The 22,192-nt window shown below is 43.5% G+C and overlaps 4 protein-coding genes across 7 annotated transcripts; 2 read left to right on the top strand and 2 right to left on the bottom strand.

Annotated features, from left to right (window-relative positions):
- On the top strand, positions 521 to 2,747 carry LOC110433388. 3 transcript variants are annotated; one of them, XM_021455369.1, is made up of 3 exons: positions 521 to 829; positions 1,006 to 1,489; positions 2,514 to 2,747. In XM_021455369.1, the coding sequence occupies exons 1-2, from the start codon at positions 701 to 703 to the stop codon at positions 1,447 to 1,449; spliced, it is 573 nt and encodes a 190-aa protein (XP_021311044.1). In that variant the 5' UTR covers positions 521 to 700; the 3' UTR covers positions 1,450 to 1,489; positions 2,514 to 2,747. The 3 variants fall into 3 exon arrangements, with proteins under 3 accessions (XP_021311044.1, XP_021311043.1, XP_021311042.1); XM_021455368.1 differs by lacking the exon at positions 2,514 to 2,747 and adding an exon at positions 1,822 to 2,175; XM_021455367.1 differs by lacking the exon at positions 2,514 to 2,747 and having other exon boundaries at positions 1,006 to 1,662.
- On the top strand, positions 5,697 to 7,210 carry LOC8078652 (transcription termination factor MTERF2, chloroplastic). The gene has a single exon (XM_002458006.2). It carries the CDS (start codon positions 5,845 to 5,847, stop codon positions 6,991 to 6,993), a length of 1,149 nt encoding a protein of 382 aa, XP_002458051.1. The 5' UTR covers positions 5,697 to 5,844; the 3' UTR covers positions 6,994 to 7,210.
- On the bottom strand, positions 12,545 to 16,891 carry LOC8078650 (uncharacterized membrane protein C776.05). Of its 2 annotated transcripts, XM_021457197.1 has the most exons (9): positions 16,640 to 16,891; positions 16,437 to 16,520; positions 15,994 to 16,051; positions 15,789 to 15,889; positions 15,120 to 15,215; positions 14,956 to 15,049; positions 14,135 to 14,372; positions 12,829 to 13,224; positions 12,545 to 12,636 (listed from the first exon to the last, which is right to left on the bottom strand). In XM_021457197.1, the coding sequence occupies exons 1-8, from the start codon at positions 16,718 to 16,720 to the stop codon at positions 12,846 to 12,848; spliced, it is 1,131 nt and encodes a 376-aa protein (XP_021312872.1). In that variant the 5' UTR covers positions 16,721 to 16,891; the 3' UTR covers positions 12,545 to 12,636; positions 12,829 to 12,845. The 2 variants fall into 2 exon arrangements, with proteins under 2 accessions (XP_021312872.1, XP_002455851.1); XM_002455806.2 differs by having other exon boundaries at positions 12,550 to 13,224.
- Positions 20,417 to 21,820, bottom strand: LOC8078649 (probable WRKY transcription factor 51). The gene is made up of 3 exons (XM_002455805.2): positions 21,332 to 21,820; positions 21,071 to 21,211; positions 20,417 to 20,947 (listed from the first exon to the last, which is right to left on the bottom strand). The coding sequence occupies exons 1-3, from the start codon at positions 21,661 to 21,663 to the stop codon at positions 20,770 to 20,772; spliced, it is 651 nt and encodes a 216-aa protein (XP_002455850.1). The 5' UTR covers positions 21,664 to 21,820; the 3' UTR covers positions 20,417 to 20,769.

The following is a 22,192-nucleotide window of genomic DNA, read 5'->3' as shown; positions in this document are numbered from 1 at the left end:
CTGCCGAGCATAAAAGTTGCAACTCACCTCCGACAGCAATAGCAATGCAAGCTAACAAGAACATTAGCCCCAAACAAAAGTAGCAGGCCATGTCAACTGGATGTCTCCAACGCAAGCCACAGCATTCTCTCCTTCTTTCCAGCTCCAACGGTCCAATTGTAAAAGCACGTAACACACATAGCTCTCATCGAGCTCCAACGGTTAGGCTAACGAGTGCTCTGGCTTTTTGTTAGACGAGGTGGAGTACTTCTACAAGATCCTATGACAACCTGCACAGTCACCAATATCAGCGCAAACGTGGACGTTGAAGCCGTTGTCCACGGTGTCGCGTTGACGCCTTGAGCGTGCTTGCCCAAGGGCAGCGCAAGCAGGGCAAGGGCGCAAGGCCATGTGGCTGGCTGTGGTTGTGTTGGTGTAAATTCTGTGGCCTGCGAGTAGGCCGGTAACGGTAGGGAAGGGAACATCGCCGCAACATTATATGTGGCTGAGTTTCGCTCTCCTTGCGCCCGTCGCCCGTGGGTCCAGCCCAAAAGATAAGCCTTTCAACCAGTGGTCACATTCAGATTTCTTCGATTTCTGCAGACAGCGAAACTGAGGAGAATCCCAAGAAGCAGAGCTGGTGAAACAAGGCAAAGGCAAGGCAAGGCAAGGCTGCCCCAAATTACATTGTTGCGTCAGGCAAGAAGAGGAGCAGGAAGAAATGGCTGCAATACCTGCAGTGATCTCGGGCTGCTGCTCTTCGTCTCGCCTGTCCCAGCCTGCTGGCCTCCTGCCCTCCACAAGCAGCAGAAGGCGCTTCAAGGTCACGGCCATGGCGCCCAAGAAGAAGGTACTAGTTGGTCTCTAACCTCCCACCCCCTTCCGAACTCTGCAACTCTACTCTGTTCTTTGCTTGTCCGTACTTTTTTGTCACTAATGTTTTCTTCCCACGATAAATCAGCGAACAATATTTCAGCTTAAAAATTAGAAATTTCAGCATGCATGCTCGTGTTCGTCGTCGTGCAGGTAAACCGCTACGACGAGAACTGGTCGAAGCAGTGGTTCGGCGCGGGCCTCTTCGCGGAGGGCAGCGAGGAGGTGACCGTGGACGTGTTCAAGAAGCTGGAGCGGCGCAAGGTGCTGAGCACCGTGGAGAAGGCCGGCCTGCTGTCCAAGGCCGAGGAGCTGGGCGTGACGCTCTCCTCGCTGGAGCAGCTGGGCCTGCTGTCCAAGGCCGAGGACCTGGGCCTGCTCAGCCTCGTCGAGACCGCGGCGGGGACGTCGCCCTCCGTCCTCGCCTCCGTCTCGCTGCCGCTCCTCGTGGCCGCCGTCGTCGCCGTGGTCGTCGTGCCCGACGACTCCGCCGCGCTCGTCGCCCTACAGGCCGTCGTCGCGACGGTGCTCGCGGCGGGAGCCGCCGGGCTGTTCGTAGGCTCCGTCGTGCTTGCTGGCCTGCAGGAGTCGGATTGACCCACCGGCTGAGTTACGTCGTCAACAGTACCGCATTCGAGTAAGCTTTGTGTAGTAGGATCGATCTTGTTAGCAGAGCAGAAATTCATCATTAATTATAAAAATCTACAGTATGTGCTGCAATATACATAATATAATTAGCTTTTTGATAATTTGCCGTGCAAATGTGATCACATTATTATGAAGAAAAATTGCGACTAAATGGATGGTTAACTCGGATTCGACTCCTCACTTCTACAACCATGCAAATATGTACGCTAAATCTACACGTTGCTTGAGTGATTTTTGGACTCCGGTCACTCGATTCCTGGTGGCCGTCGGATGACGCTGCCAATGGATTGGATGCTCAGTTGTGGTGTGGTCGTGGGCCAGGTGTTGCGGTCGCTCAACGCTGCATGCGGACGCTTGGCCAGGGTGCCTGCTCTCCTCTCAACGCAACTGCACTGAAGACCCAACCGCAGGCGCATCACGTGCATGTTGCTCCAAGCCGACTACGCCGCCGGTGGAGTGCATGCAGCTACAGTGCTTTCTATTTTGCAGGTGAAGGGTCAGGTTGTCCCATCAAATCACCTAGCCCCATAAGAGTATATGATATTTCCTTTACGAGAGCAGATTACACGGTATTGTAACATATTTTACTACTTCTATTTTGGTGTAAATTCTATGTTTAACTGGTGTAAATTGATTATTTGTAAATAGAAATAGTTAGAATTACTCGAACTATTATATGATCTTTTTTGATTTTTTTCTGATCTTTTGTATGTTTTATTTGGTTCTCCTTTAAATTTTTTAATTTGGCTTTCATAGTATTAATCTGGTTTTTTTTGGCTTTTTTGAATTTATGTATGTTTTATTTGGTTTGTCTTTGAAATTTTCCAATTTAGCTTCTATAGAAATGATCTGATTATTTTTTTTTTTGCATTTTTTATTTGTTGTTTGTATATGTTTTATTGCTTTTTCTTTGCATTTGTATCAATTTGTACTTCATAGTAGTTATCTGCTATTTTTTGTTATTTTATAATTCAATTTTTATATTTATTGAATATATTTTTTTGTATCGTTAGATGTGATGGAGCGGTTATAGGACTCAAGTGATGGCAGAGATCGGAACGCTTGATTGTGTTTGTTTGTTGGAATGAGTGATTTTAAGAGATGTGATACTCGAGTGACATCTTCCCTTAAAACACTCGAATGTCTAGTAGATACACCCATGTACCAATATGTATGCCAATTCACCTCCATGCATGTACATCATCTCACATACTAATAAAGGGTGAAGCCGTGATGAACGCTGCAAATTCAAACTTTCAAAGCTACGCCAAGGTTTTACAACTATAAAATATTCCATCTTTGTTAGATACATTTGTTTAAATATGTATCTCCACATAGTGTATATCTAAATACATAGTTAGCTGTGTTTCTAAAAATGATAAATTTTATAATTTGGAATGGGTCAATTTCTTTCTTTTTTTTAAGATAATGGAATAATTCTGGGGCTTCATTCTCCTAGAAGATGAATCAGACCACCTTAGAGCAACTCCAACCATTATGCAAATAGACTTGGCATTTATCAAAATGCATAAAACTCCAAAAAAAAACCCTCCAACGTTATGCATTTGGACTTTGCATTTTACATAGCTATGCATTTGGAGGGGGAAACTTGGCATATATGCCAAAGGAGTCCGGCTATGCAAATAGAGATCACGGGATTCTCGGTTCCACCTCGCGGGCTTTTTTCTTCCCTTCGCGCGGTTTCCCTTCGCGCCGCCACCACTTCGCGCGATAGGAGAAGCACCGCACGTCCTCCTTCGCCAGCTTGACTGATGGCGGCGACCTGATGGAGATCGGTACTGGAGCCAAGGGGCGAACCTGTACGACGACGAACTGATGGCCAACAGACGACGAACTGGTACGGTGAACGGGAACTAACGGAACGGGACATCGGTACTGCAATCGGTACTGCGAACGGGAACGACGAACTGCGCAGCTCACAATCGGTACTGCGCGGCTGTTTGGCGCGGGAATTGGTGAACGGGAGACCACGGCGGGCTGTTTGGCGCGGGATCGATTGGCCGCGCGGGAAGGAGTGCCGCGAAACAAAATTTCCGGAAAAAAAAGATAATGGACTTGGCATTTTGCATAACGGTTGGAGATCACCCGATTTTAGCCTTGCCATTTTCATTTGGGGGTTTGCAATTTGCCTAAAATGCATAACTTTAAATGCATAATGGTTGGAGATGCTCTTAGTACAAGCATGTCGACTTCTTTCCGTAATATATACATATACACATATAATATCTTGCCCTCACCACATGGTCACTTTTTTCTTTTATATATAATCAAGAGGGAGCTTTTCAATGCTCACGGGTGTTTGGTTTCAAGAATTTATTTGTCCATTATATCTTCTTACTCCTATTTTTAAGTTAATGGAATGGTGTTGATTCATCGTCATCTCAACTCTCACAAACTAATGTAATTAGACCTTATTTGGATCACCTAGAGCCTAAAGTTTAGGTAGACTAAAGTTTAGGTGGACCATTTTTAGTCCAGTGCTACTTGGATACATAGAATAAAAGTAAAAGGCATTTTTAGACATAGACTCATTCGCACCTTTTAGTCCACATTTGTCAACTAATGAACTAATGGCTAGTGGGTTGGGAACTAAAAATCAGTTCACTTTTAATTCACCTAGAACTAAAGTTTAGGTGACTTGGTATCAAACAAGCTGTTACTACAGGTACGAGTAATACATCGATTCCATCAAAATTCAACCTATGAATTCTCATGACACAATACCTCATCTAAAATGAGATTATTTCACAAACCAAACACCGACTTAATGCCTATTTGCAGCATAAAAAGCTAGCTTGCGGTAAAGCAGGTCATGCAAACTCCCCCTAGTATAATTAAGCTCCTTGAGATCTGAAACAAGAACAGAACCTCCGAGCAATTGGTCGTGCTTTATCGTTGAGCATGTAGAAGTATCTGATTCTCTTGTGAAAATTAGTGCTCCATCGGCTTTCAAAGCATTACTGGGAGAATGCAGAAACTTTGCAAGAATTATACAAAAAGTTTACAAAAATCAATTCATTTTCAGAGAAAAGCTTAGAAAACAGGAAATTTTCACTCCATTTCAAAGGGGTCTATGAATTTTAATTTTGTCATATATATATGTTGTACTTCACGGATTTCTCTAATAATGTTAAATATGATTAGGCCACATGACAACCTCATATGATTTTGAAACGTGTATAAGACTAGTTCTTGATCAAGAACTAGTTTCTCTCTCTCTTCTATTAAAACATGGAATAAAATGCTTAAAGCTAGCTCATAAGTCATTGTTGGAGCTGCTCTAATAAAATGCTTAAATTATTGGAGCTGCCTTAATTATAAAATGCTTAGAACTAGCTCATAGTAAGTCCTCTTCCTCTTTTTTTGTTGGAGACGTTACTTTTTGGAGGGTCTATCCGGCAATTCAAATGTATGTCATATGTGGTTGAAAAAGACTCGCCATAAAATGAAATATATGGTGTCATATTTTTCCTATTTCCTTAAAATAATTATAGCTTGTGCATCTTATATAGGTGGAGTTAGTTGGGAGTACTTTTTAATAGGATTGTATCCGATTGTCCTGTGAAAATTAGTGCTCCATCGGCTTTCAAAGCATTACTGAGTATGAAATTTTTACTACAATTTGAACATACAATAGTTAGGCCATAATAAAAATTTTACCACAATTAGACGATAGAAACCGCAGTTATGAATTATTCTAATTAATTATAGAAAATAACAAATCAAAATCTACAGGAAAAACTATGTACTAAAGCATACCAGATTATAGTTCAATGTGTAGATCTACTCACGTGGAGTACAATAAAATTAGATTTTCATTACTTTTTCTATGATTTACTATAAATTTTTAAAAATTCAGCCAAAATAAATAAAAAAGATAAAACCTACTTTAAAACCACTTATAACCGGATCGGAAAGGTAATACACACGGTTTTTAAAATTAAGGGAGGTGGTTTATCCGTTTTTAAAGTTCAAAAAGGAAAATTAGACTTTCACAAAAGTTCGATTTTTTAGATTCTCTGTATCATCGAATCTTGCAGTACATGCATGAAACATTAATTATAGATAAAAAAATAACTAATTGTATAATTTATCTATAATTTATGAGATGAATCTTTTAAATCTAAGTTAGTATTGGATTTTGAACTAAACAAGGGCCTGTGTGTGTGCCCGCGCGCTTTATGTTGGATTCGGCCCGACACTTGTGGGCTCAAATGATGCTTTTCAGCCCAACAGATGTCCGGTCGCGCTGGTGGGGGTTGCTGAGGGAGAAGGGGTTAGGGGTGCGTGAGAGGTCGGAATCCTGGCACCGCCGCCGCCGCCATGCTCCGCCTCCAAAAACATCTCTCCATTCACCTGCAAGATCTCCTTCCCGTCCACCGCTCCGCATCCCTCATACAGCTCTCCCTCCAGCGCGCTCTCCTCTCCACCGCCTCTCCGGGCCACTTCGCCGCCGATGAGTACCTCGTCTCCACCTGCGGCATCACCCGAGAGCAAGCCGCGAAAGCGGCCAAGTGTACCTCCCACTGGAAATCGTACTCCAACGCCGACGCAGTGCTCTCCTTCCTCACCGGCCCGGCGGTCGGCCTGTCCAAGGCCGACATCACGCTGCTCGTGGCCAAAGACCCGCGCATCCTCAACTGCAGCGTCGACAACACCCTGCGGGTCCGCGTGGGCCGCTTCCGCAGCTACGGCTTCTCCGCCGCGCAGATCAGCAGCTTCGTCCGCGTGGCCCCCTATTCATTCCGCACCTTCAACATCGACGAGAAGCTCGGCTTCTGGATGCCCTTGCTCGGCTCGCCCGACAATTTCCTCCGCATCTTCAGGCGTAACTCGTACCTCGTAGCCTCCGACCTCCACAAGGTGGTGAAGACCAACGTCCGGCTGCTCCAGGAGCACGGTCTATCTGTCGAGGAAATTGGCAAGATGTGCGTGTCCAACCCGAGGCTGCTCACCGGCAAGCCGGACAGCACCAGGGCTATCCTCGTGCGTGCTGATGAGATTGGCGTGCCCCGCAACACGCTTTTGTTCAGGCAGGCTGTGAACGTCGTGGCGGGTCTCGGCCGGGAGACCATGGCCGCTAAGCTCAAGATGATGGCCAAGATTCTCGGGTGCTCAGATGCCGAGGTTGCCAGAATGGTGCAGAGGAACCCGTGTGTGCTGCTGCGCTCCACGGAGACGATTCAGGGCATCTGTGAGTTCCTGACCAAAGTCGTCGGCGTGGATACCAAGTACATTCAGGGCTTGCCCACAATCCTGATGTACAGTCTGGAACGAAGGCTGGTGCCCCGGCATTACGTGATGAAGGTGCTCCAGGAGAAAGGATTGATCCGAAAAGATCTGAGCATCTACACGATGGTCGCTTCTAGTGATAGCGTGTTCTGCTCAAGGTATGTACATCCTCATAAGGATGTTCTTCCTGGCCTTGCCGATGCATATGCATCTGCTTGCAATGGGAAAATAGCCACCTGAGGCACACAATGATATGATTCCAGCAAACTGGCTAATTGGATACCCTGATGTGTACTCTTCAAGGCTGTAGCTCTGTACTTGGTTCATAGCTTCAGAATTGCAGAAACTCAGTAGGCTAAGCTTAGGAAATTCTGCTGACCAAAGCAAAGCATCATGATGTCATTTTCATATACCTTGTTTTGGATTCTGATGATCAATTTTATCATGTTTTAACTCATGCTTCTGGAGTTCTGTTCTGGTACGTAGAAATGAATTCGCTGCGCATTGCCGCTGGTATTCTGAGGGTGATCTAAGATGATTGGTAATCAGATATCTGATGAAGCTGGTAAGAGAATATAAAGATTTAAATAACATTCACTGTTAATCCTTGAAAGATTCCAAAAGGCATGTGGGAGTTGGAATACCAAAATTCAATAGGAGTTGAAATAGTAAGGCTGCGTTTTGGCCCGGGAACTATTCCAGCTTATCTAAACTAGTAGGGTTTTAGTTGAAATAGTATTAGTGGGCTTTTGGTTTATAAGGGATATAGATATTTGCATCACATGCAAACAATTTACTGTACAGATGAGGCAGCTGCACACCTAAAGCTGGATAACGTTGAGCCAGCTCGGCTCGTCTTGGCTCGGCTCGTTCTGGCTCATTAGGATAACGAGCTAGCTCGGCTCGTTATATTAACGAGCCAGAAAGTCAGCTTGGCTCGGCTCGGCTCGTTAAAAGCTCGAGCTGACTCGTTAAACTCGCGAGCCAGTTATAAAAAGTACATAAAATATGATATTTATATTTATTTAAAGCTTAAAAATAGTAATAATACAATAATAATATATGCAATAGTATTAAGTTCAACAAAATATTTATATGAGCTAACATATCAACTATTTATAAAGTGTAAGACATGAAGTAATATAAAATTAATATAAGTTATGATGATTTTTTTTTAATATTATAGCTTGTTTGGCTCGCGAGCTAGCTCGAGTTGGCTCGTTATAGCTAACGAGCCGAGTCGAGCTGAGCCGAGGCAGTTATGAGCCGAGCGAGCTAACGAGCTTCGAGTTTTTCGTCCAGCCATATATGCACACCAGATCACTTCTTGGAGGCAGCGGCACACCAGCCGTATGTATCATGATTCCTGTCGATGGTCAATTCCGTACCTAGGGACGTACGGCAGCGTCTCCATCTCCATGCCATGTTCGTGCACCACGAACAGGAGGTAGAATCCACCAGTCACTGCAGCGCCGGCCACGCTCCAGATCAGGACGGCGAACGGCGGTGGCGCCGGGGTGATCGTGGCGACGCGGTGGGCGAACATGCCAGTCAGGCCCGAGGACAGCGCCCACGCCAGAGCCCTGAGCGCGCCCCGGCGGCGGCGCCTCGCCGCGCCGCTGTACACCCTCTCGTGTGCCCGGACTGTCACGTGGAGAGCGGCGAGGAGCAAGGTGGCTGCCGCGACGAACGTCGCCGACGAGTGGTCGCGGCGTCGGAGCGCGGCGCGCATCGCGACGCACGAGCTGAGCACAAACAGCGCGATGCTGATCATGAGGATGGTGCAGACGTGATGCCTTGTCACACTCACAGCCATACTCGCTACTGCGGAAGATTGGAAGACCAAGCAGCACCAGCTGTATACCTCTCCAGTCGTCCACAAGACTGGGAATAGGATGATCGGAAACGAAACAGAAATCATCTAGCCTGAAGGATGGTGCTATTTATAGAGGCCTTATGCTAAACTGCTAAGCTTTGCTTTGCACGGAGTTCCGAGGACGAAATTGCTCAGACAACGCTCATATTGCACGGCGCACGCGGCACGCTATAGCTAGCTGTTATCCTAACTGACGTACCACAGATTAATGCGTGCCTCCGTTGAAGTCACTTCTTCTACAACAAGCAAAGCGTGGAAAGAACAAGTCGAGAAACTTCACCGATCCATGGCTATATATGTTTCCTGGGATGGGGCATTCTCGCTACGTCGTATCCTATATATCTACTATATAGTACAATATATAGGGTCTCTGCGTATTTGATATAAGGGCTAATTGCTAACTATTTAAGAGTTAGCTAAAATTAACTCTAATTAATAGGTGAACTAATTTTTTAGTCAAGTCTTTAACTAGTTATTAGTCAACTAGCTAGTCAACCTTAGTTAATTTGAACTAATTTTTAGCTCAACTAGTAACTAGTCCTAATCCATCCAAAATGTCTATAGATGAAAACCACTAAAAATCAATAATTAGGTCTTGTTTAGGTCCAAAAAGATTTTAGATTTTAACACTGTAGCATTTTCATTTTTGTTTGACAAATATTATCCAATCATGGAGTAACTAGGCTTAAAAGATTCGTCTCGCGATTTACAGGTAAACTGTGCAATTAGTTTTTATTTTTGTCTATATTTAATGCTCCATGCATGTACCGCAAAATTCGATATGACGGGGAATCTTGAAAAGTTTTTGGTTTTTTGAGTGAACTAAACAAGGCCTTACTCTAAAACTCAATAGTCCTCATGAAACCATGTCAGTGAATCAACCCATTCGTTTGATCATAGAGTCTCACTATCATCTGTCCATCTACATATATGTTTCCTTCACTCACTTTACATCCTGTTTTTTTGTTCCATCCGTTGACAAAGGACAATGATCGTGTCCAATAAATCTAATTGTCAAGAAAAAAACATTCGCCAAAGCAAATTACTCTTCAATAGCTGATTCAAGAAACCGTAGAAGGATTGTAACCCCTAAATGTCAAGAAAAACAACGATCACCCAAGCAATAATTGGATCCTTGTGGTGGAACCTTTTCATCAAAGTTCAAGTTCTCGACGTGATATACGTGCTTATATTTTATCTACAGTGAGATGCCTATGATATTTCATCAATCTGTATCCATACGGGTGAGTATGTTTTTGGTTTGGAAATATCCTAGGATGGGATGGTTTCATCCTTGATTTTAGATGGATGTTCCTATTCTGTGTTTAGTTAAGAGAGATGAGTCCATCTCTATTTTCTATTTGGTTAGAGAGATTGAGCTAAATGGCATGGGGCCATTCATCATTCTCTCATCCATCTCTCTTCTGGCTCCTACCCTACTCTTTCTTCCTCCATATTGGACCATCAAGGACCTGAACCCCGCATCATGCGCTGCACCACCGGAATAGCAGCGAAACCCTAGCAACAGGTGAGCGAGCACCAAGCATGTCATGCAAAGATGGAAAACTCAACGCCAACGGATAATGTTTTGATACCTTATAGCCAAAGCACAAGTTGTTAGGGTACAACGAAGATCTTCAAACTTAATGGATACAAACTTTATATAGGTGATTTGTTCAATTAGCATAGAAACTGTGGGAGTGTAGGGTTGTAGGAAAAGAAAAATGTATAATATCTGTTCAAAATATTAATACGACCCTCAGTCCCAAATTAAAGTTTGTTTTGAGTTTTCTAGATATATAGATATAAGATACGTCTAAATAAACAGTAAAAGTTATATATTTGGAAAAGCCAAAATGGCCTATAAATTGAAATGGATAGAGTAGTAAATTGCTAAAACGGTCGAAAACAATATGCAAACCGTTATCATTTATATAAATGTTGCTTTTGTTTTTCATTTGTGGTATCCTAACACGACAAAACATAAAAATTGAGCCCTAACAAAAGATATGTTTCATTTCTATTCTCATATTTACATGATTGTTTTAGTGATCCTATCTGTAGGTAGAAGGATGTAAAAGGATCGCACCCCGTGAGTTGTGCGACAGTGCGAGTGTGGTGCACGCACGAGGGCACCGGACCAGCCGCACACAACATGGATATAGCACGGTTAATGTCTACATTTTCGAAGGGCATAAGACTCGGTGATCAGCCAGAACAGCAACCAAATCATCCTCTTCTGTTGGGGTATTTGGATGATGAGAAATGATGTCATCTTCAGAAATAAAGTACTTTCGGTGGAAACCTGCAAATCTTACATCATTGTGGAGGCCCTACTCTTACTGCACAGATGCAAAGCTAGAATCTCACCTCTTTTAGAATCATGGATCAACTCAAACTTGTAGTTCTTTGGATTTTCTTCCTCTCTTTTTCTGATCCCTAATTTTCTGAGCTGAGCAGAACAGACCTGAGCAGAAGTCCCAATAGGAATCTCAGTCTTTCCACTGTTTTTTCTTTTACAAACTTGTGTATGTAACCTTTGTTCCTTTGATTTATTTTCAGTAGGAGACCCGGCTCCTCCTTTTTCCTCAAGAAAAGAAAACCAAAGAAGGCAAGCCTACTTGCTTGAGCTTATCTGTTGAACACAATAAATCAGGGAACAATTCAGTCATGGCTTATTAGCTAAAGGAACATGCTCAACCAATCGCACACCATACTGGAGGGTGGTGGCCAATTTATTAGTGCTATATATGTGGTAACAAGGACTCAAGGATTTGTATGTCTCAAGTAGCTAATTTCACTACTACATTTCAGTTGTATGACAGTAACGACACGCAACTAGCTACGCTCGTCGTGCATCGCGGCCACCAGCGACGACGCCATCGTCATCCCGGCCGTGCAGAAAGAGGCAGTAGAACCCTCCGGCTACCGTGCTGCCGGCCATTGTCCAGACCAGGCAAGCCATGGCTGGCGCGAGCGCGGCGGCGACACGGTGCGCGAAGATAGCCGTGAGCGCCGCGGACTGAGCCCACGCCGCGGCCTTCAACAGGCCGCGTCGGCGTCGCCTCTCCTCGTGCGCGCGCACCGTGGCGAGGAGAGCGGCCACGAGCACCGTGGCGGCCGCAACGAACGCTGCCACCCAGGCGTCGCCGCGGCCGAGCGCGCGGTGCATTGCGACGCCCGAGTTGAGTAGGAACAGCGCAAATGCTAGGGCGGCCAGCGCGGACGACGGTGGCACGGTGCAAACCCACATTGTGATCACAGTAGGCATCACACGGTTCCGATCGCAGGAGGCTGTGCTGTGGTCTCTCGGAAAATGGTATGTAAGAGTAGTAAAAGAAAAATCAAAATTAAGGAAAAACTAAAAAGCTCTTGGCCCATGCTTATATAGAGGAGCAGCTTGACCAAAGCAGCTTTGGGTCTCCTCAGAAATGTGGAAGATATTCGCGCCTGGAATTCACTGGAAATTACTTCAAGGAAACGAGCCAATGCTGCTGCGAAGCAATGTTCACGATTGATTTAAGGCGACGCAACATTTAAGCTGCTCAGCTCATCGCGATGACGTATATGTATGACAACTGGTCAAGCAAGGTTTCTGTACCCATTCCGCCGCGTACGTAACACGTTTTTTTAATTAAAAAAATGCGTACGTATCACGTTCAGTACAGCGGTGAACCGACTTGCAGACGAAAACAAATAATCTGGTACGCACCTTGTTCCAGAATCCAGTATCGTGCTTCTTCTGCACACCGTTTTTTACCAGCCACAAAGAAAAAACATTAAGTTTACCTATTGACTTAGTCCAAGTCAACAGCGGTGGTCACCCTTTGCATTTGCAGGGCATCTTCCAGGAATCTTTTCTTTCACGCAGCAAATATGCATGATTCTACACCAAGCATTATTTCATCTATAGTCTGTCCTTCAACACGAAGCAATAAAATCAGCATATGGCATCATCGAATCATCATCTTCAAACGAACAATGCAACAGCTTCACGCAATTCACAACTGCCACAGCGAGAAGAAAAAGTTATCTTTGCCCAAGCCTGACAAACATGGGCACGCATCATATTCCCAGCCCCATATCATTCAACCTAAACCTATAGATATCACAACTTGGGCAGAGCTAAAGAAAAACAACACAAAGAACACTCAGTAAAAACAAAGGTTGCATCAGTAAACAGCAAAATCTAATCTTACATCCAGCTTCAATTTCCTCACTCCTGGATTTGCTCCTCGGATGTGTGATGGTGGTGGTTACCCAATGTACCATCATCACCTGGCGCACTTTGTGTCGAGCTCCCCTGTTCGATGGGCTTCATGTCCAGCTTCTTCTTCTGCTGCTTCTGTACTACTTGTCGAGGCATCACCTCCAAGATGAAGCTGCCACCATTCCATGTCGACGCGCACACCTTGAGTATCAGGAACACCACGTGCATCCGGTACGACAGGAATATAGGGACGGTCAGGGCCATTGTTGCCACTGTGAACAGCGCCTGGAGTAGTATGTACATGACCTGCCGGTTCCGGTCACCCAGCAGTCCGCTCAGCCTCCACCAGATGTTGTTCGCTTTCTGTGCTTTCTTTGAGAGCTCCCTGCAAACAGTTCGTTATAAGATAAACATTAGGTTCTATGTTGGGATCAAGGGTATTCGAGATTCGAGAATACCAACAATTACTCGAACAAGGACTCATGAACCCAGGAAATGCAAGTGGGCAAAACGCAAAACAGGTGCAAACTTAAGGCACACAGCATGAGGAGAGTTTTTGTATACAAATCCAAAGTTTAACTCAAACCATCAAAACTACATTAATGTAAATGAGAGAGTCATTATTGCAAGGAACTATATCTTTTCCTTGTTGCTTGGGAGCCGACAAGCAATTCAGAACAGGCCTCAACACTACCCTTGTTGCTTTAGAGCTGTGCAAGCAGTGTTAAGACTGTGTATCCAGTAATATCACTCCCCATATGTGATTATGGTAGTTAGGATGGTGGCTGAAGAAGGAACTATCCATGTGCTCTCAAGGCCAGGGATCTCAGGAACTTGGGTCATGGTGCTCATCTAGGTCCCTCCCCGGTTTAATGTCTTTTGTGTGTTTATTCTAATTACCTAGCATATGTAAATTTGTGGTGTGTGTGTGTACGTCCGCATAGTGTTTGGATGGTTTTCTTTGATCCTTTTTCTTCCCTTCTTTAAATGATGATAAACAGATTTCTTGTGTAATTAACAAAAAAATACAACTTCACCTGTGATTAACGAGATTAATTAGTTCCAATATCATTATTCATTGGTGACCAAGTGATGCAAACAGTAAGTGTGTCAGGGGCAAACACAAACCCATCTTACCTCCCTTGCTATTTCATAACCCTACCTTTTGGCTATTGAGTTCATTTCTCTCAGTACAAAGCAAGAAGGCATGCAACAATACAGATGCATAGCAAGCAAAACAAAGTAATCCAGTACATATAGTCCATGCTAAACCTTAATAAAATACAAGCATATACCTGTAGGATGTCATGACTTCAGGGTCCCTTAACAACCTCTGTCGACGCAGGACATTAACTATGAGGAAATACATAAGTTGCCACAGGGTGTAAGCAGCTAGTGGAACAAAAAAGAGCCATGTCCACAGATATGATTTGTGCTCCACATATGGCCATGTGTCTCTGGCATCTCTTCCTTCTGGGTGCATGGCAGCAAATGTTTGTGGATTCCACCACCGGATAGTGAATAGAACAATCCCTGCAGAGGCACTCAATCAGTCATGAAGCCCGTCCAATATTCAGAAACAAAATGCAATTGATACAGAACAGAACTACATAATCCTAGTATACCAACGACCTATAGAAAATTTGAGAAGGAATCAAGTATATCCAAGACCAAACTTCAGGATGAGCCCTTCTGTAGTTCAACTGATTCTTAAAGGGTCCAATTGCACTTTTTTTTGTTGAATTCCTCAGATTAAGTGTCAATACTTTTGTGTTTCTCATTGTTTCATATTTTGGCATCACAACTCCATTTGTAGTTTCCATGAAACTTTCAGAGATAAATGAAGAAGGAAGTTCAGCCAGACAAAAATGAGATGTGTGGGTTAAAGAATCATGAGCAAGAACACTAACATTACATACTAATTAACAAAGCGAAGAAATAGTTCAAATTCAAATAATGTAAAGTCCCCATAGATTACTCACAGAACGGGTCAAACCCAAATACGTCAATAAACTGAAATGGTTAAATAGTTTCACTAGACTAAAATGATGTTTTACCTGAAAAGGTAAAATGATGTATGTATTGAATCCACATATTCATGTCTGAGATCACTTACCAGGTAAGAGATGTATCAGGACACTAACAAGTTTGTCAAATGAACTAAAAACCAAGCTGCAACGCCACACAATTAATGCCCAAGCAAGCGGACCCTGTGAGGATTTAAAATGATTAAACACATCCTGGACAAGCTCTGCAAATCAACAAGGGTATTTTTCATACCTCTGCAAACGAGAAGCAAACCATGAAAAGTTTTTCATCCTTTGGATAGAAGAGAATCATTACAAGGAGAAAGGTGTTGGCATAGTAGCAGAAGTCCTGCAGAAAGATGAAAAAAACTCTAGGTTTTACACACAAGATGATGGCTTTAGAAATGGAGAAGATCCCATCAAAAGAACACAAAACTGTTGTCTAGCAAACTTATATTTGTGACAATATTCAAAATGTAAAATGAAACAGAACCTAGAATATTGACCTAGATATATAATGTAGGCATACTATTTATCAGGTATGGTGCGCTAAAAAATATAATCAACATTCCACATCATTAGAATGGAGTGGCTCCTCTTTTAAAGGATAAAGACATGAGATGTGAAAATAGGTTAACCGCTTAGGCGCTTACGCAAATAGGCACATAGGAATATTATGCAACTGCAAGATGTCGGCACAATGTCATACAACAGTATATCGGTGACTCATCATACTAGTATGTGCAATTTACAATTCAACAAAGCTTTCTATTGCAAGATTTGTGGTGTGAAGAACAACTAACTTTAAAGTAAACTAAGACACTGAAACCAACATGTTTTAAGTTATGAACTAAGTAAAATTCTGAGGAAGCACATTTCTGGTACTTGACGCATTTCCAATGTGAGACAATAATGGACTCACCAGGAGATAGTAATGCCATTTCTTGTAGCGGTAGTAAATCCAGCGGAGCGGAACGAATATGATATAGAATAGGCAGTACACATATGGCACATCCTGTGGTCCTGCAAGCAACACCAGACAGAGCATGGAGAGCATTACAAGTGGAACCAACAAGAATCTTTCGATGTACAGTACACCCAAATAGATCAATGCTGCGGTTGCTTACTGGCACCCAAGAGATAGCAAAATCCCCCAAATCCAAGAACACCCAGCAAGTGTGTGACCTGCACATTTAAAACGAGTAGCACAATATGAGAACATTCCCTAGACCCAGTCCAGCGAATCCAATTATTAGTTACCACAATCTCTGCAGTACAGTACGAACAATAAATGCACAAAGTGTGTGCAGGTACTTATTCCTTTCCGCTAAAATGCTTGATAACAAAAATCCATCGCCAATACTTTCTCGTACTCATCGAACAGTTACATCACACAATGCCCACCAAAATTGGCTGCGGACTCGATTGGTTACGGAAAACACAGGTCAATAATTCCCTTAGATTCCGATAAAGAAAGGGGGCACGGGAGCGGCAAGATTCGTGAACATCATCAACTGCAGAAGAAAGGCAGCGATGAAGAGATTAAACGGAGGCAGAGTCGGGAAATGACCTTAAAGATGAAGCTGTCGTGCTGCTCGGCCTTGGTGGCGATCTTGACGGCCTGCTTGGACAGAATCGCCTTCGCCTGATCCCTCTGCACACCACGGAACCCGCCGGACAAGATCAGGAGGACTCATAAAAGCAGCCAAAAGCAACCAAATCCGAGAGAAAAAAACGAAAATCGAACGGCAGGGCAGCGGCGCGGCGACGCACCCTCCGGCGGACGTCGGCTGCACCGTTGGCGACCAGCGGCGCCCCCGCGGCCGCCGCGTCGTCCTCCACCTCCGACGCCATCCCTTTCCCAACAAGGCAAGAACCTTCGAGACGCGACCTTTGTTCTCCTCCTATCCTCTACGCCACCTTTCTTTTATTATTATTGTTGTTGTTTATTGCTATGAATTTTTCTCCCTTTCCTATGCTTTGCTCCCCTGGATTTATAATGTCCTTACAAAAAAAAATCACACACACCCATCGAGCTTAATTGCCTTTTTTTTAATCTGATCCCTTCCAATTTTCTTCTGTCTTTTTCGTGAACCCTGCGTAGCGTTTTGGGCTCCCCGTCAACAATTGGTGGAAACGCGACATCAGAACACGTGTGCCGTCGCCATTGTGGGCTTCTTTTTTTTTTTAATAAGGGCTTTGGCTTCTTTCTTTATTGTTAGGGATTATTAGGGAAAAGGGCTTGTGGCCTCGTGTGTTGTTTTCTTTTTTCCTCTCTCTCTGGTGCATTTGGAGCTCGCAGTGTTAGTCTTTTTTCGATCGCTGCAAATTTTGTGACAAGTTGTTCAAGGAAAACAAAACTTGTTTTGCACTAACTTTTATTACTTTGCACTACATGTCGAGCCCACCAGCGAAGGGCACTCACAATGCAAGACTCTATCACAAAGTCTAAGACACTTAATTACATATTATTTATGGTATTTTGCTGATGTGGCAGCATATTTATTGAAGAAAGAGGTAGAAAAAATAAGACTCCAAGTCTTATTTAGACTCCAAGTTCATATTGTTCGAGGTAATAAATAACTTTAGACTCTATGATCGTCCGCATTGTGAGTGCCCTAAGTGACAGAAAAAAATAGAAAAACCTTTTTCTGTGTCCATGCCGTGTAAGGTCTTGTTTACTTCCATCCAAAATCCAAAAACTTTTTAAAATTCTCCGTCACATCGAATCTTTAGATGCATACATGAAGTATTAAATATAAACGAAATTAAAAACTAATTGCACAGTTTGGTCGAAATTTACGAGACAAATTTTTTGAATCTAGTTAGTCTATGATTGGACAATAATTACCACAAACAAACGAAAAGTGCTACAGTGTTCCGAAAAAATTTCAGCAAGGAACTAAGGACGTCCGCAATGGCTGACAGCATGCTAGCTAGGAGGACTAACTCGTCCAATCAGGAGGAGAGAGAGTGAGAAAATTTGTAGCGCTAGCGACGAAGAAATCGCCTAGCTCGCACGTCTTTCGAAATTTTCTGAGTCTCTGACATGCGTTCAAAGGCCTTGTTTAGATGCATCAAAAAACCCAAAACTTTACAAGATTCCCCATCACATCGAATCTTGCGGCATATGCATGGAGAGTTAAATATAGATAAAAATAAAAACTAATTACACAGTTTGTCTGTAAATCGCAAGACGAATCTTTTAAGCCTAGTTACTTCATAATTGGACAATGTTTGTCAAATAAAAACGAAAGTGCTACAGTGTCAAAATCCAAAAAATTTTTGCATCTAAACAAGCCCAAAGTTAACTTGTTCCATATTTTTATTATTCTCGCTGACACGGTAACCGGCGATTTAACTGAGACCGTTGGGGACGCCCTAAACAAGGCCTAAAAGTGAAATGGGTCCACCTCCCTATCACGTTTCTTTAGATTCAGACCAAGTTTTTTTAGATCCAGCCTCCCTAAACCATACACCACGCACCTCCCTATTATGTTTTTTTAAGATTGATACTAATTTTTTTAGATTCAGCCACCTCTTTAAGTCCCTATCACGTATAAACTATACACCACCTCCCTATTAGATTTTTTGGATTCAGACCAATTTTTTTAGATTCAGCCACCTCTCTAAATCTCTATCACGTAAACCATACATCTACATATTCATGAAGTCATTTGAACTCCGCTGAAAGAATAAATAAATAGTCAAAAACTCCACCAACCTCCATCCTCATGAGTCAGTCGAACTCAATGCACAAGAGAGCTAGTCCTTGTAACCAAGTATATTATCTTAAGATGCCGATGCTATTTTCGTGTTGTTTCTGGACACGCACAACTACAAAACTAGCAATACCAACGTAGGCCCTGTTTGGTTCCCTTACTAAATTTTAGCTAGCTGAACTTTAGTCACTTTATTAAATCTTGATAGCTTTTTTATTTAATTTTTATTGAAGGATTAACATTTTGTATTCTAGAAACCTTGCCTGATTTCCAACTCAATGATGGGCTTTTGAGATGGTGACCGGATGCACGGCCGCATGGATGGCACAAAGCCTGGAATATTCCCTTACTTGGGGATCGCTGCCTACGAGTTTTGTTTTGTTTTTTCTTTTTCTTGTCTCACTCCGTATGGGTCCCAATCAGTAGGGATACAATTGGGTCTATCCATAAAAAATTAAAAACCTATAGTGTCAATTTTGCAAATCGCCATATAATTTACAAAATTTAAGTTCTGTTTATAAGTTTTGTGGTTAAACATGTTTGCATTCCTACCGATCAGCAATTGTTGTAGCAATGTGATTCATACTCAAGTGAACACGCTTTTATGATGATGAGTGCCTAAGGTAGCCTTTGATGCAAAGAGCAAGAGACTCTCTATATTCTTTCTAATTGTCAGAAATAGAGATCTTTATAAAAGAATATCCTCCATTAGCTTCTCTGAAAGGATATCTAAATAGTGTGATTCTCTATTTTGGATTTCTCGCTAGTCAAAGATGAACAACGAGACTGACTCTCTAAAATGCGTACAAGATATAAAAAACTGTTGGAGAGTAAAAAAGATCTAGAAAATAATTTTTATTTAAACGACTCTTCAGATAATAGTTTAGAGAATGAGTCTTACTTTCGAAGAGGCCTCCAACGCAACGAATCAGCGCCAAAACTCTGATTACCCAACTAAGCTGAGGTTCGTTAAGACTCACTTAAAAAGCTTTTTGTTCTCTCCTTTAACACAGAGGAGCAAGCAAATATTAAAAACATTGTTAACATAGTTGACATAAAAAACAATGCCATTTTTTGCGATATATGACAGTGGCATTACAAAAATCTTCAACATTTGTCAAATAAATTAAAATAGAGAATATAGGCATATTTGTAAATTTGAGACTAAAAATTTATTTTGTCAATACTAGGTTTGACACATTGATTGAATGTGGAGTAATTTTGGCTAAAAGTCATAACTTCTGATAAAACTAGAGTCTAGTATAATCATATTTGTCGACTCTAATAAGGCAGTCCAATAGTAAAGTCACACTAGCAAATCCAACAGTTTAAGTGACGCTCATGTTATGGTGCAGAAAAACTAGGTTGGTCTGGCACAGCAAGACCACAACGCAGAGGGGCTGCGCTGTATTTGGGCCCCCATGATCATAGAAACTCGGCTATGTAGTACTCCTCCAGTCTAGTTTTTATGGCATTTTGTGTATGTCAAATTTTGTATCCGTTGATCAATAATTTAGTTAAAAACTTAAAGTATTATAATATATAAACTTGATACTATTTAAATCTTTAATCAAATGTATTATCTAATATATAATTATAAATTTATAACTATAAATAATGTAATATAAAATATATAAATAGTCAAAAATGTAATTTAGAAGATGTCTTAGAAACTGAACTAGAAGAAGTAGAACATTAATAGCATATAGCTGAGTAGAAGATTCAGCAATAATGAATCACCATCGTGATAAACAAATCGTGCATCGATAGGAGAAACTACAGCAAATCCAAAAGTATCTTTCCATATTAATAAAAATAGGAATTTTTGTTAAAAAACACTAACAACTTCTTCAATATTATAAGTCTTCAAACATGTCCATCTGATATTTCTGGTTTCTCATTGTCAAACATAGACAACGGAGCTGGCTATGAAAAGTTTCTAATAAAATATAGAGAAGCTGTTAAAGTGCGAAGAGAGATAGAGAGTGATTTTTATATTAGAATAGCTCTTCAACAAGGATTTAAAAGAGTGGTGTTTTTTAAAAAAAAATAAAAGGAAATAATGAGTGAGTTTTAGAAAGGCTGATGATCTAAAGAGTGGGTTTAAAGAACAGAGCTCTAGACGCGCCAAGAGATCGACGGCCGCGGTGCCGCCGCCGCTGGACGCTGGTTGCCTGGCTCCTAGACGTGGTGCCCGTGCGGCGGCTCCCCGAGGCGATAGGCCGGCGACCGTGGCGGCGCGGCGGCCGGGTGGTTGTGGACGCCGTCGTAGGTGGTGATGACGAAGCGCGCGTCGTCCCGTTCCCGCTCCACCCGCTTCTTCACGCGGCACCCCTCGCTGGAGCACCGGTAGTAGTTCCTGATTTGGCCCGAGCAAATTAATTGGATGATGAAATGTTCATGTTCATCAGAGAGACGATAATTGAACAGAGTAAAAGATACGTAATATACATGTCGATAGATATAATATAGTAATATATACCTCGGGTTTGGGCTGTTCTTGACCAGCTTCTTGCCGTACTTGCGCCACCGGTACCCGTCGTCCAGCACGTCCACGTCCGACCGCGTCTTGAAGGCGATCTTGCCGTGCTCGCTCCTCAGGAGCCTCCTCGAGCCTCCGTCCCTTTTCCATGTATTCAGCAAATTAGCAAACGTTTAGTTACTTTGTCAGGAAATTAAATAAAATTAACAGAGAGGATCATCTCATCTCGGGCAGCTTACTGATCAACAATCAAAAGCTTACTGCGTCAGGTCGATCCTGTCGTGGTTGTCGTTGGCTAGTGCCGCTGAGCTCTGCTCGCCGCCGCTGCCACTGACGCAGTAGCCATCCTCCGCTTGCAGCGTGGCAAACAAGAGTGGCTCCGGCTGCAACTCAGCCGCCGCCGCCGACGACGACTCCTCCGCCAGCGGGCGGTACCACTCCCCGCCGACGACATCATCTACGATGTCGTCGAGTGAGAGGTAGCTTGACACGGCCGCCATGTCGTCGTCGTCGGCATCGCCGCCGAGAAGAACCCGATGATCGTCCGCGTGGGCGCGGCTCGGTGAGAGGAGTGACGAGTAGGACGACGACATTGGGTCGGTGGATCGATCGCCCCGTCCGGTCCCCCGGAGAAGCGGCCGGCAAAGCAACCGATCAATCGCGTGTGCCAGTGTCCATGTCACAGCTCGGCAACACCAAGAGGTAAACGAGCAAGCGGGAGAAGGGTGCCTCTTATTCTTATCCTGCCCGAGCGGACCTGGGCAGGCCGTCAACGGCAGCAAGTGAAGACGCCAATAAAGACATGCACGCGCGCTGGACCCTCTGCCACCGATCGAGCTCCGACGGATGGCGCGGCCCGGAGCGCACTGCGCACGCCAGCATGACTAACTTTTGACAGGAAACCTGGCCCCGCGCCACGCCACGTACTACGGCCCCCGGATGCGCGACCGGCGATAGGGTTGACGTCGCCGTGGACCGGCCCAAGACTTTGACTAATGGATGGAAGGGCTCGTGTCACTGCGTCAGGCCGTCAGCCATTATTATTATTATTATTATGAGACGGAGACAGAGCCACGGATGTGCCGGCCCGTGCTACGGGTGCCACGGCGCCGAGGGGTCAAT

This window comes from Sorghum bicolor, chromosome 3, assembly GCF_000003195.3.
Source record: "Sorghum bicolor cultivar BTx623 chromosome 3, Sorghum_bicolor_NCBIv3, whole genome shotgun sequence".
NCBI classification, from domain to species: Eukaryota; Viridiplantae; Streptophyta; class Magnoliopsida; order Poales; family Poaceae; genus Sorghum; species Sorghum bicolor.
This window is presented reverse-complemented; position numbering and strand designations above follow the sequence as displayed.

Excerpts from the sequence above, each read along its gene's own strand:
- LOC110433388 (XM_021455369.1), top strand. The coding sequence starts at position 701 with ATGGCTGCAATACCTGCAGTGATCTCGGGCTGCTGCTCTTCGTCTCGC. Across the intron at positions 830-1,005 it reads CCATGGCGCCCAAGAAGAAG|GTAAACCGCTACGACGAGAA; the intron begins GTACTAGTTGGT and ends GTCGTCGTGCAG.
- LOC8078652 (XM_002458006.2), top strand. The coding sequence starts at position 5,845 with ATGCTCCGCCTCCAAAAACATCTCTCCATTCACCTGCAAGATCTCCTT.
- LOC8078650 (XM_021457197.1), bottom strand. The coding sequence starts at position 16,720 with ATGGCGTCGGAGGTGGAGGACGACGCGGCGGCCGCGGGGGCGCCGCTG. Across the intron at positions 16,052-16,436 it reads ACGACAGCTTCATCTTTAAG|GTCACACACTTGCTGGGTGT; the intron begins GTCATTTCCCGA and ends TTAAATGTGCAG. Across the intron at positions 15,216-15,788 it reads AATGGCATTACTATCTCCTG|GACTTCTGCTACTATGCCAA; the intron begins GTGAGTCCATTA and ends ATCTTTCTGCAG.
- LOC8078649 (XM_002455805.2), bottom strand. The coding sequence starts at position 21,663 with ATGTCGTCGTCCTACTCGTCACTCCTCTCACCGAGCCGCGCCCACGCG. Across the intron at positions 21,212-21,331 it reads GACAGGATCGACCTGACGCA|GGACGGAGGCTCGAGGAGGC; the intron begins GTAAGCTTTTGA and ends TACATGGAAAAG. Across the intron at positions 20,948-21,070 it reads AAGAACAGCCCAAACCCGAG|GAACTACTACCGGTGCTCCA; the intron begins GTATATATTACT and ends GGGCCAAATCAG.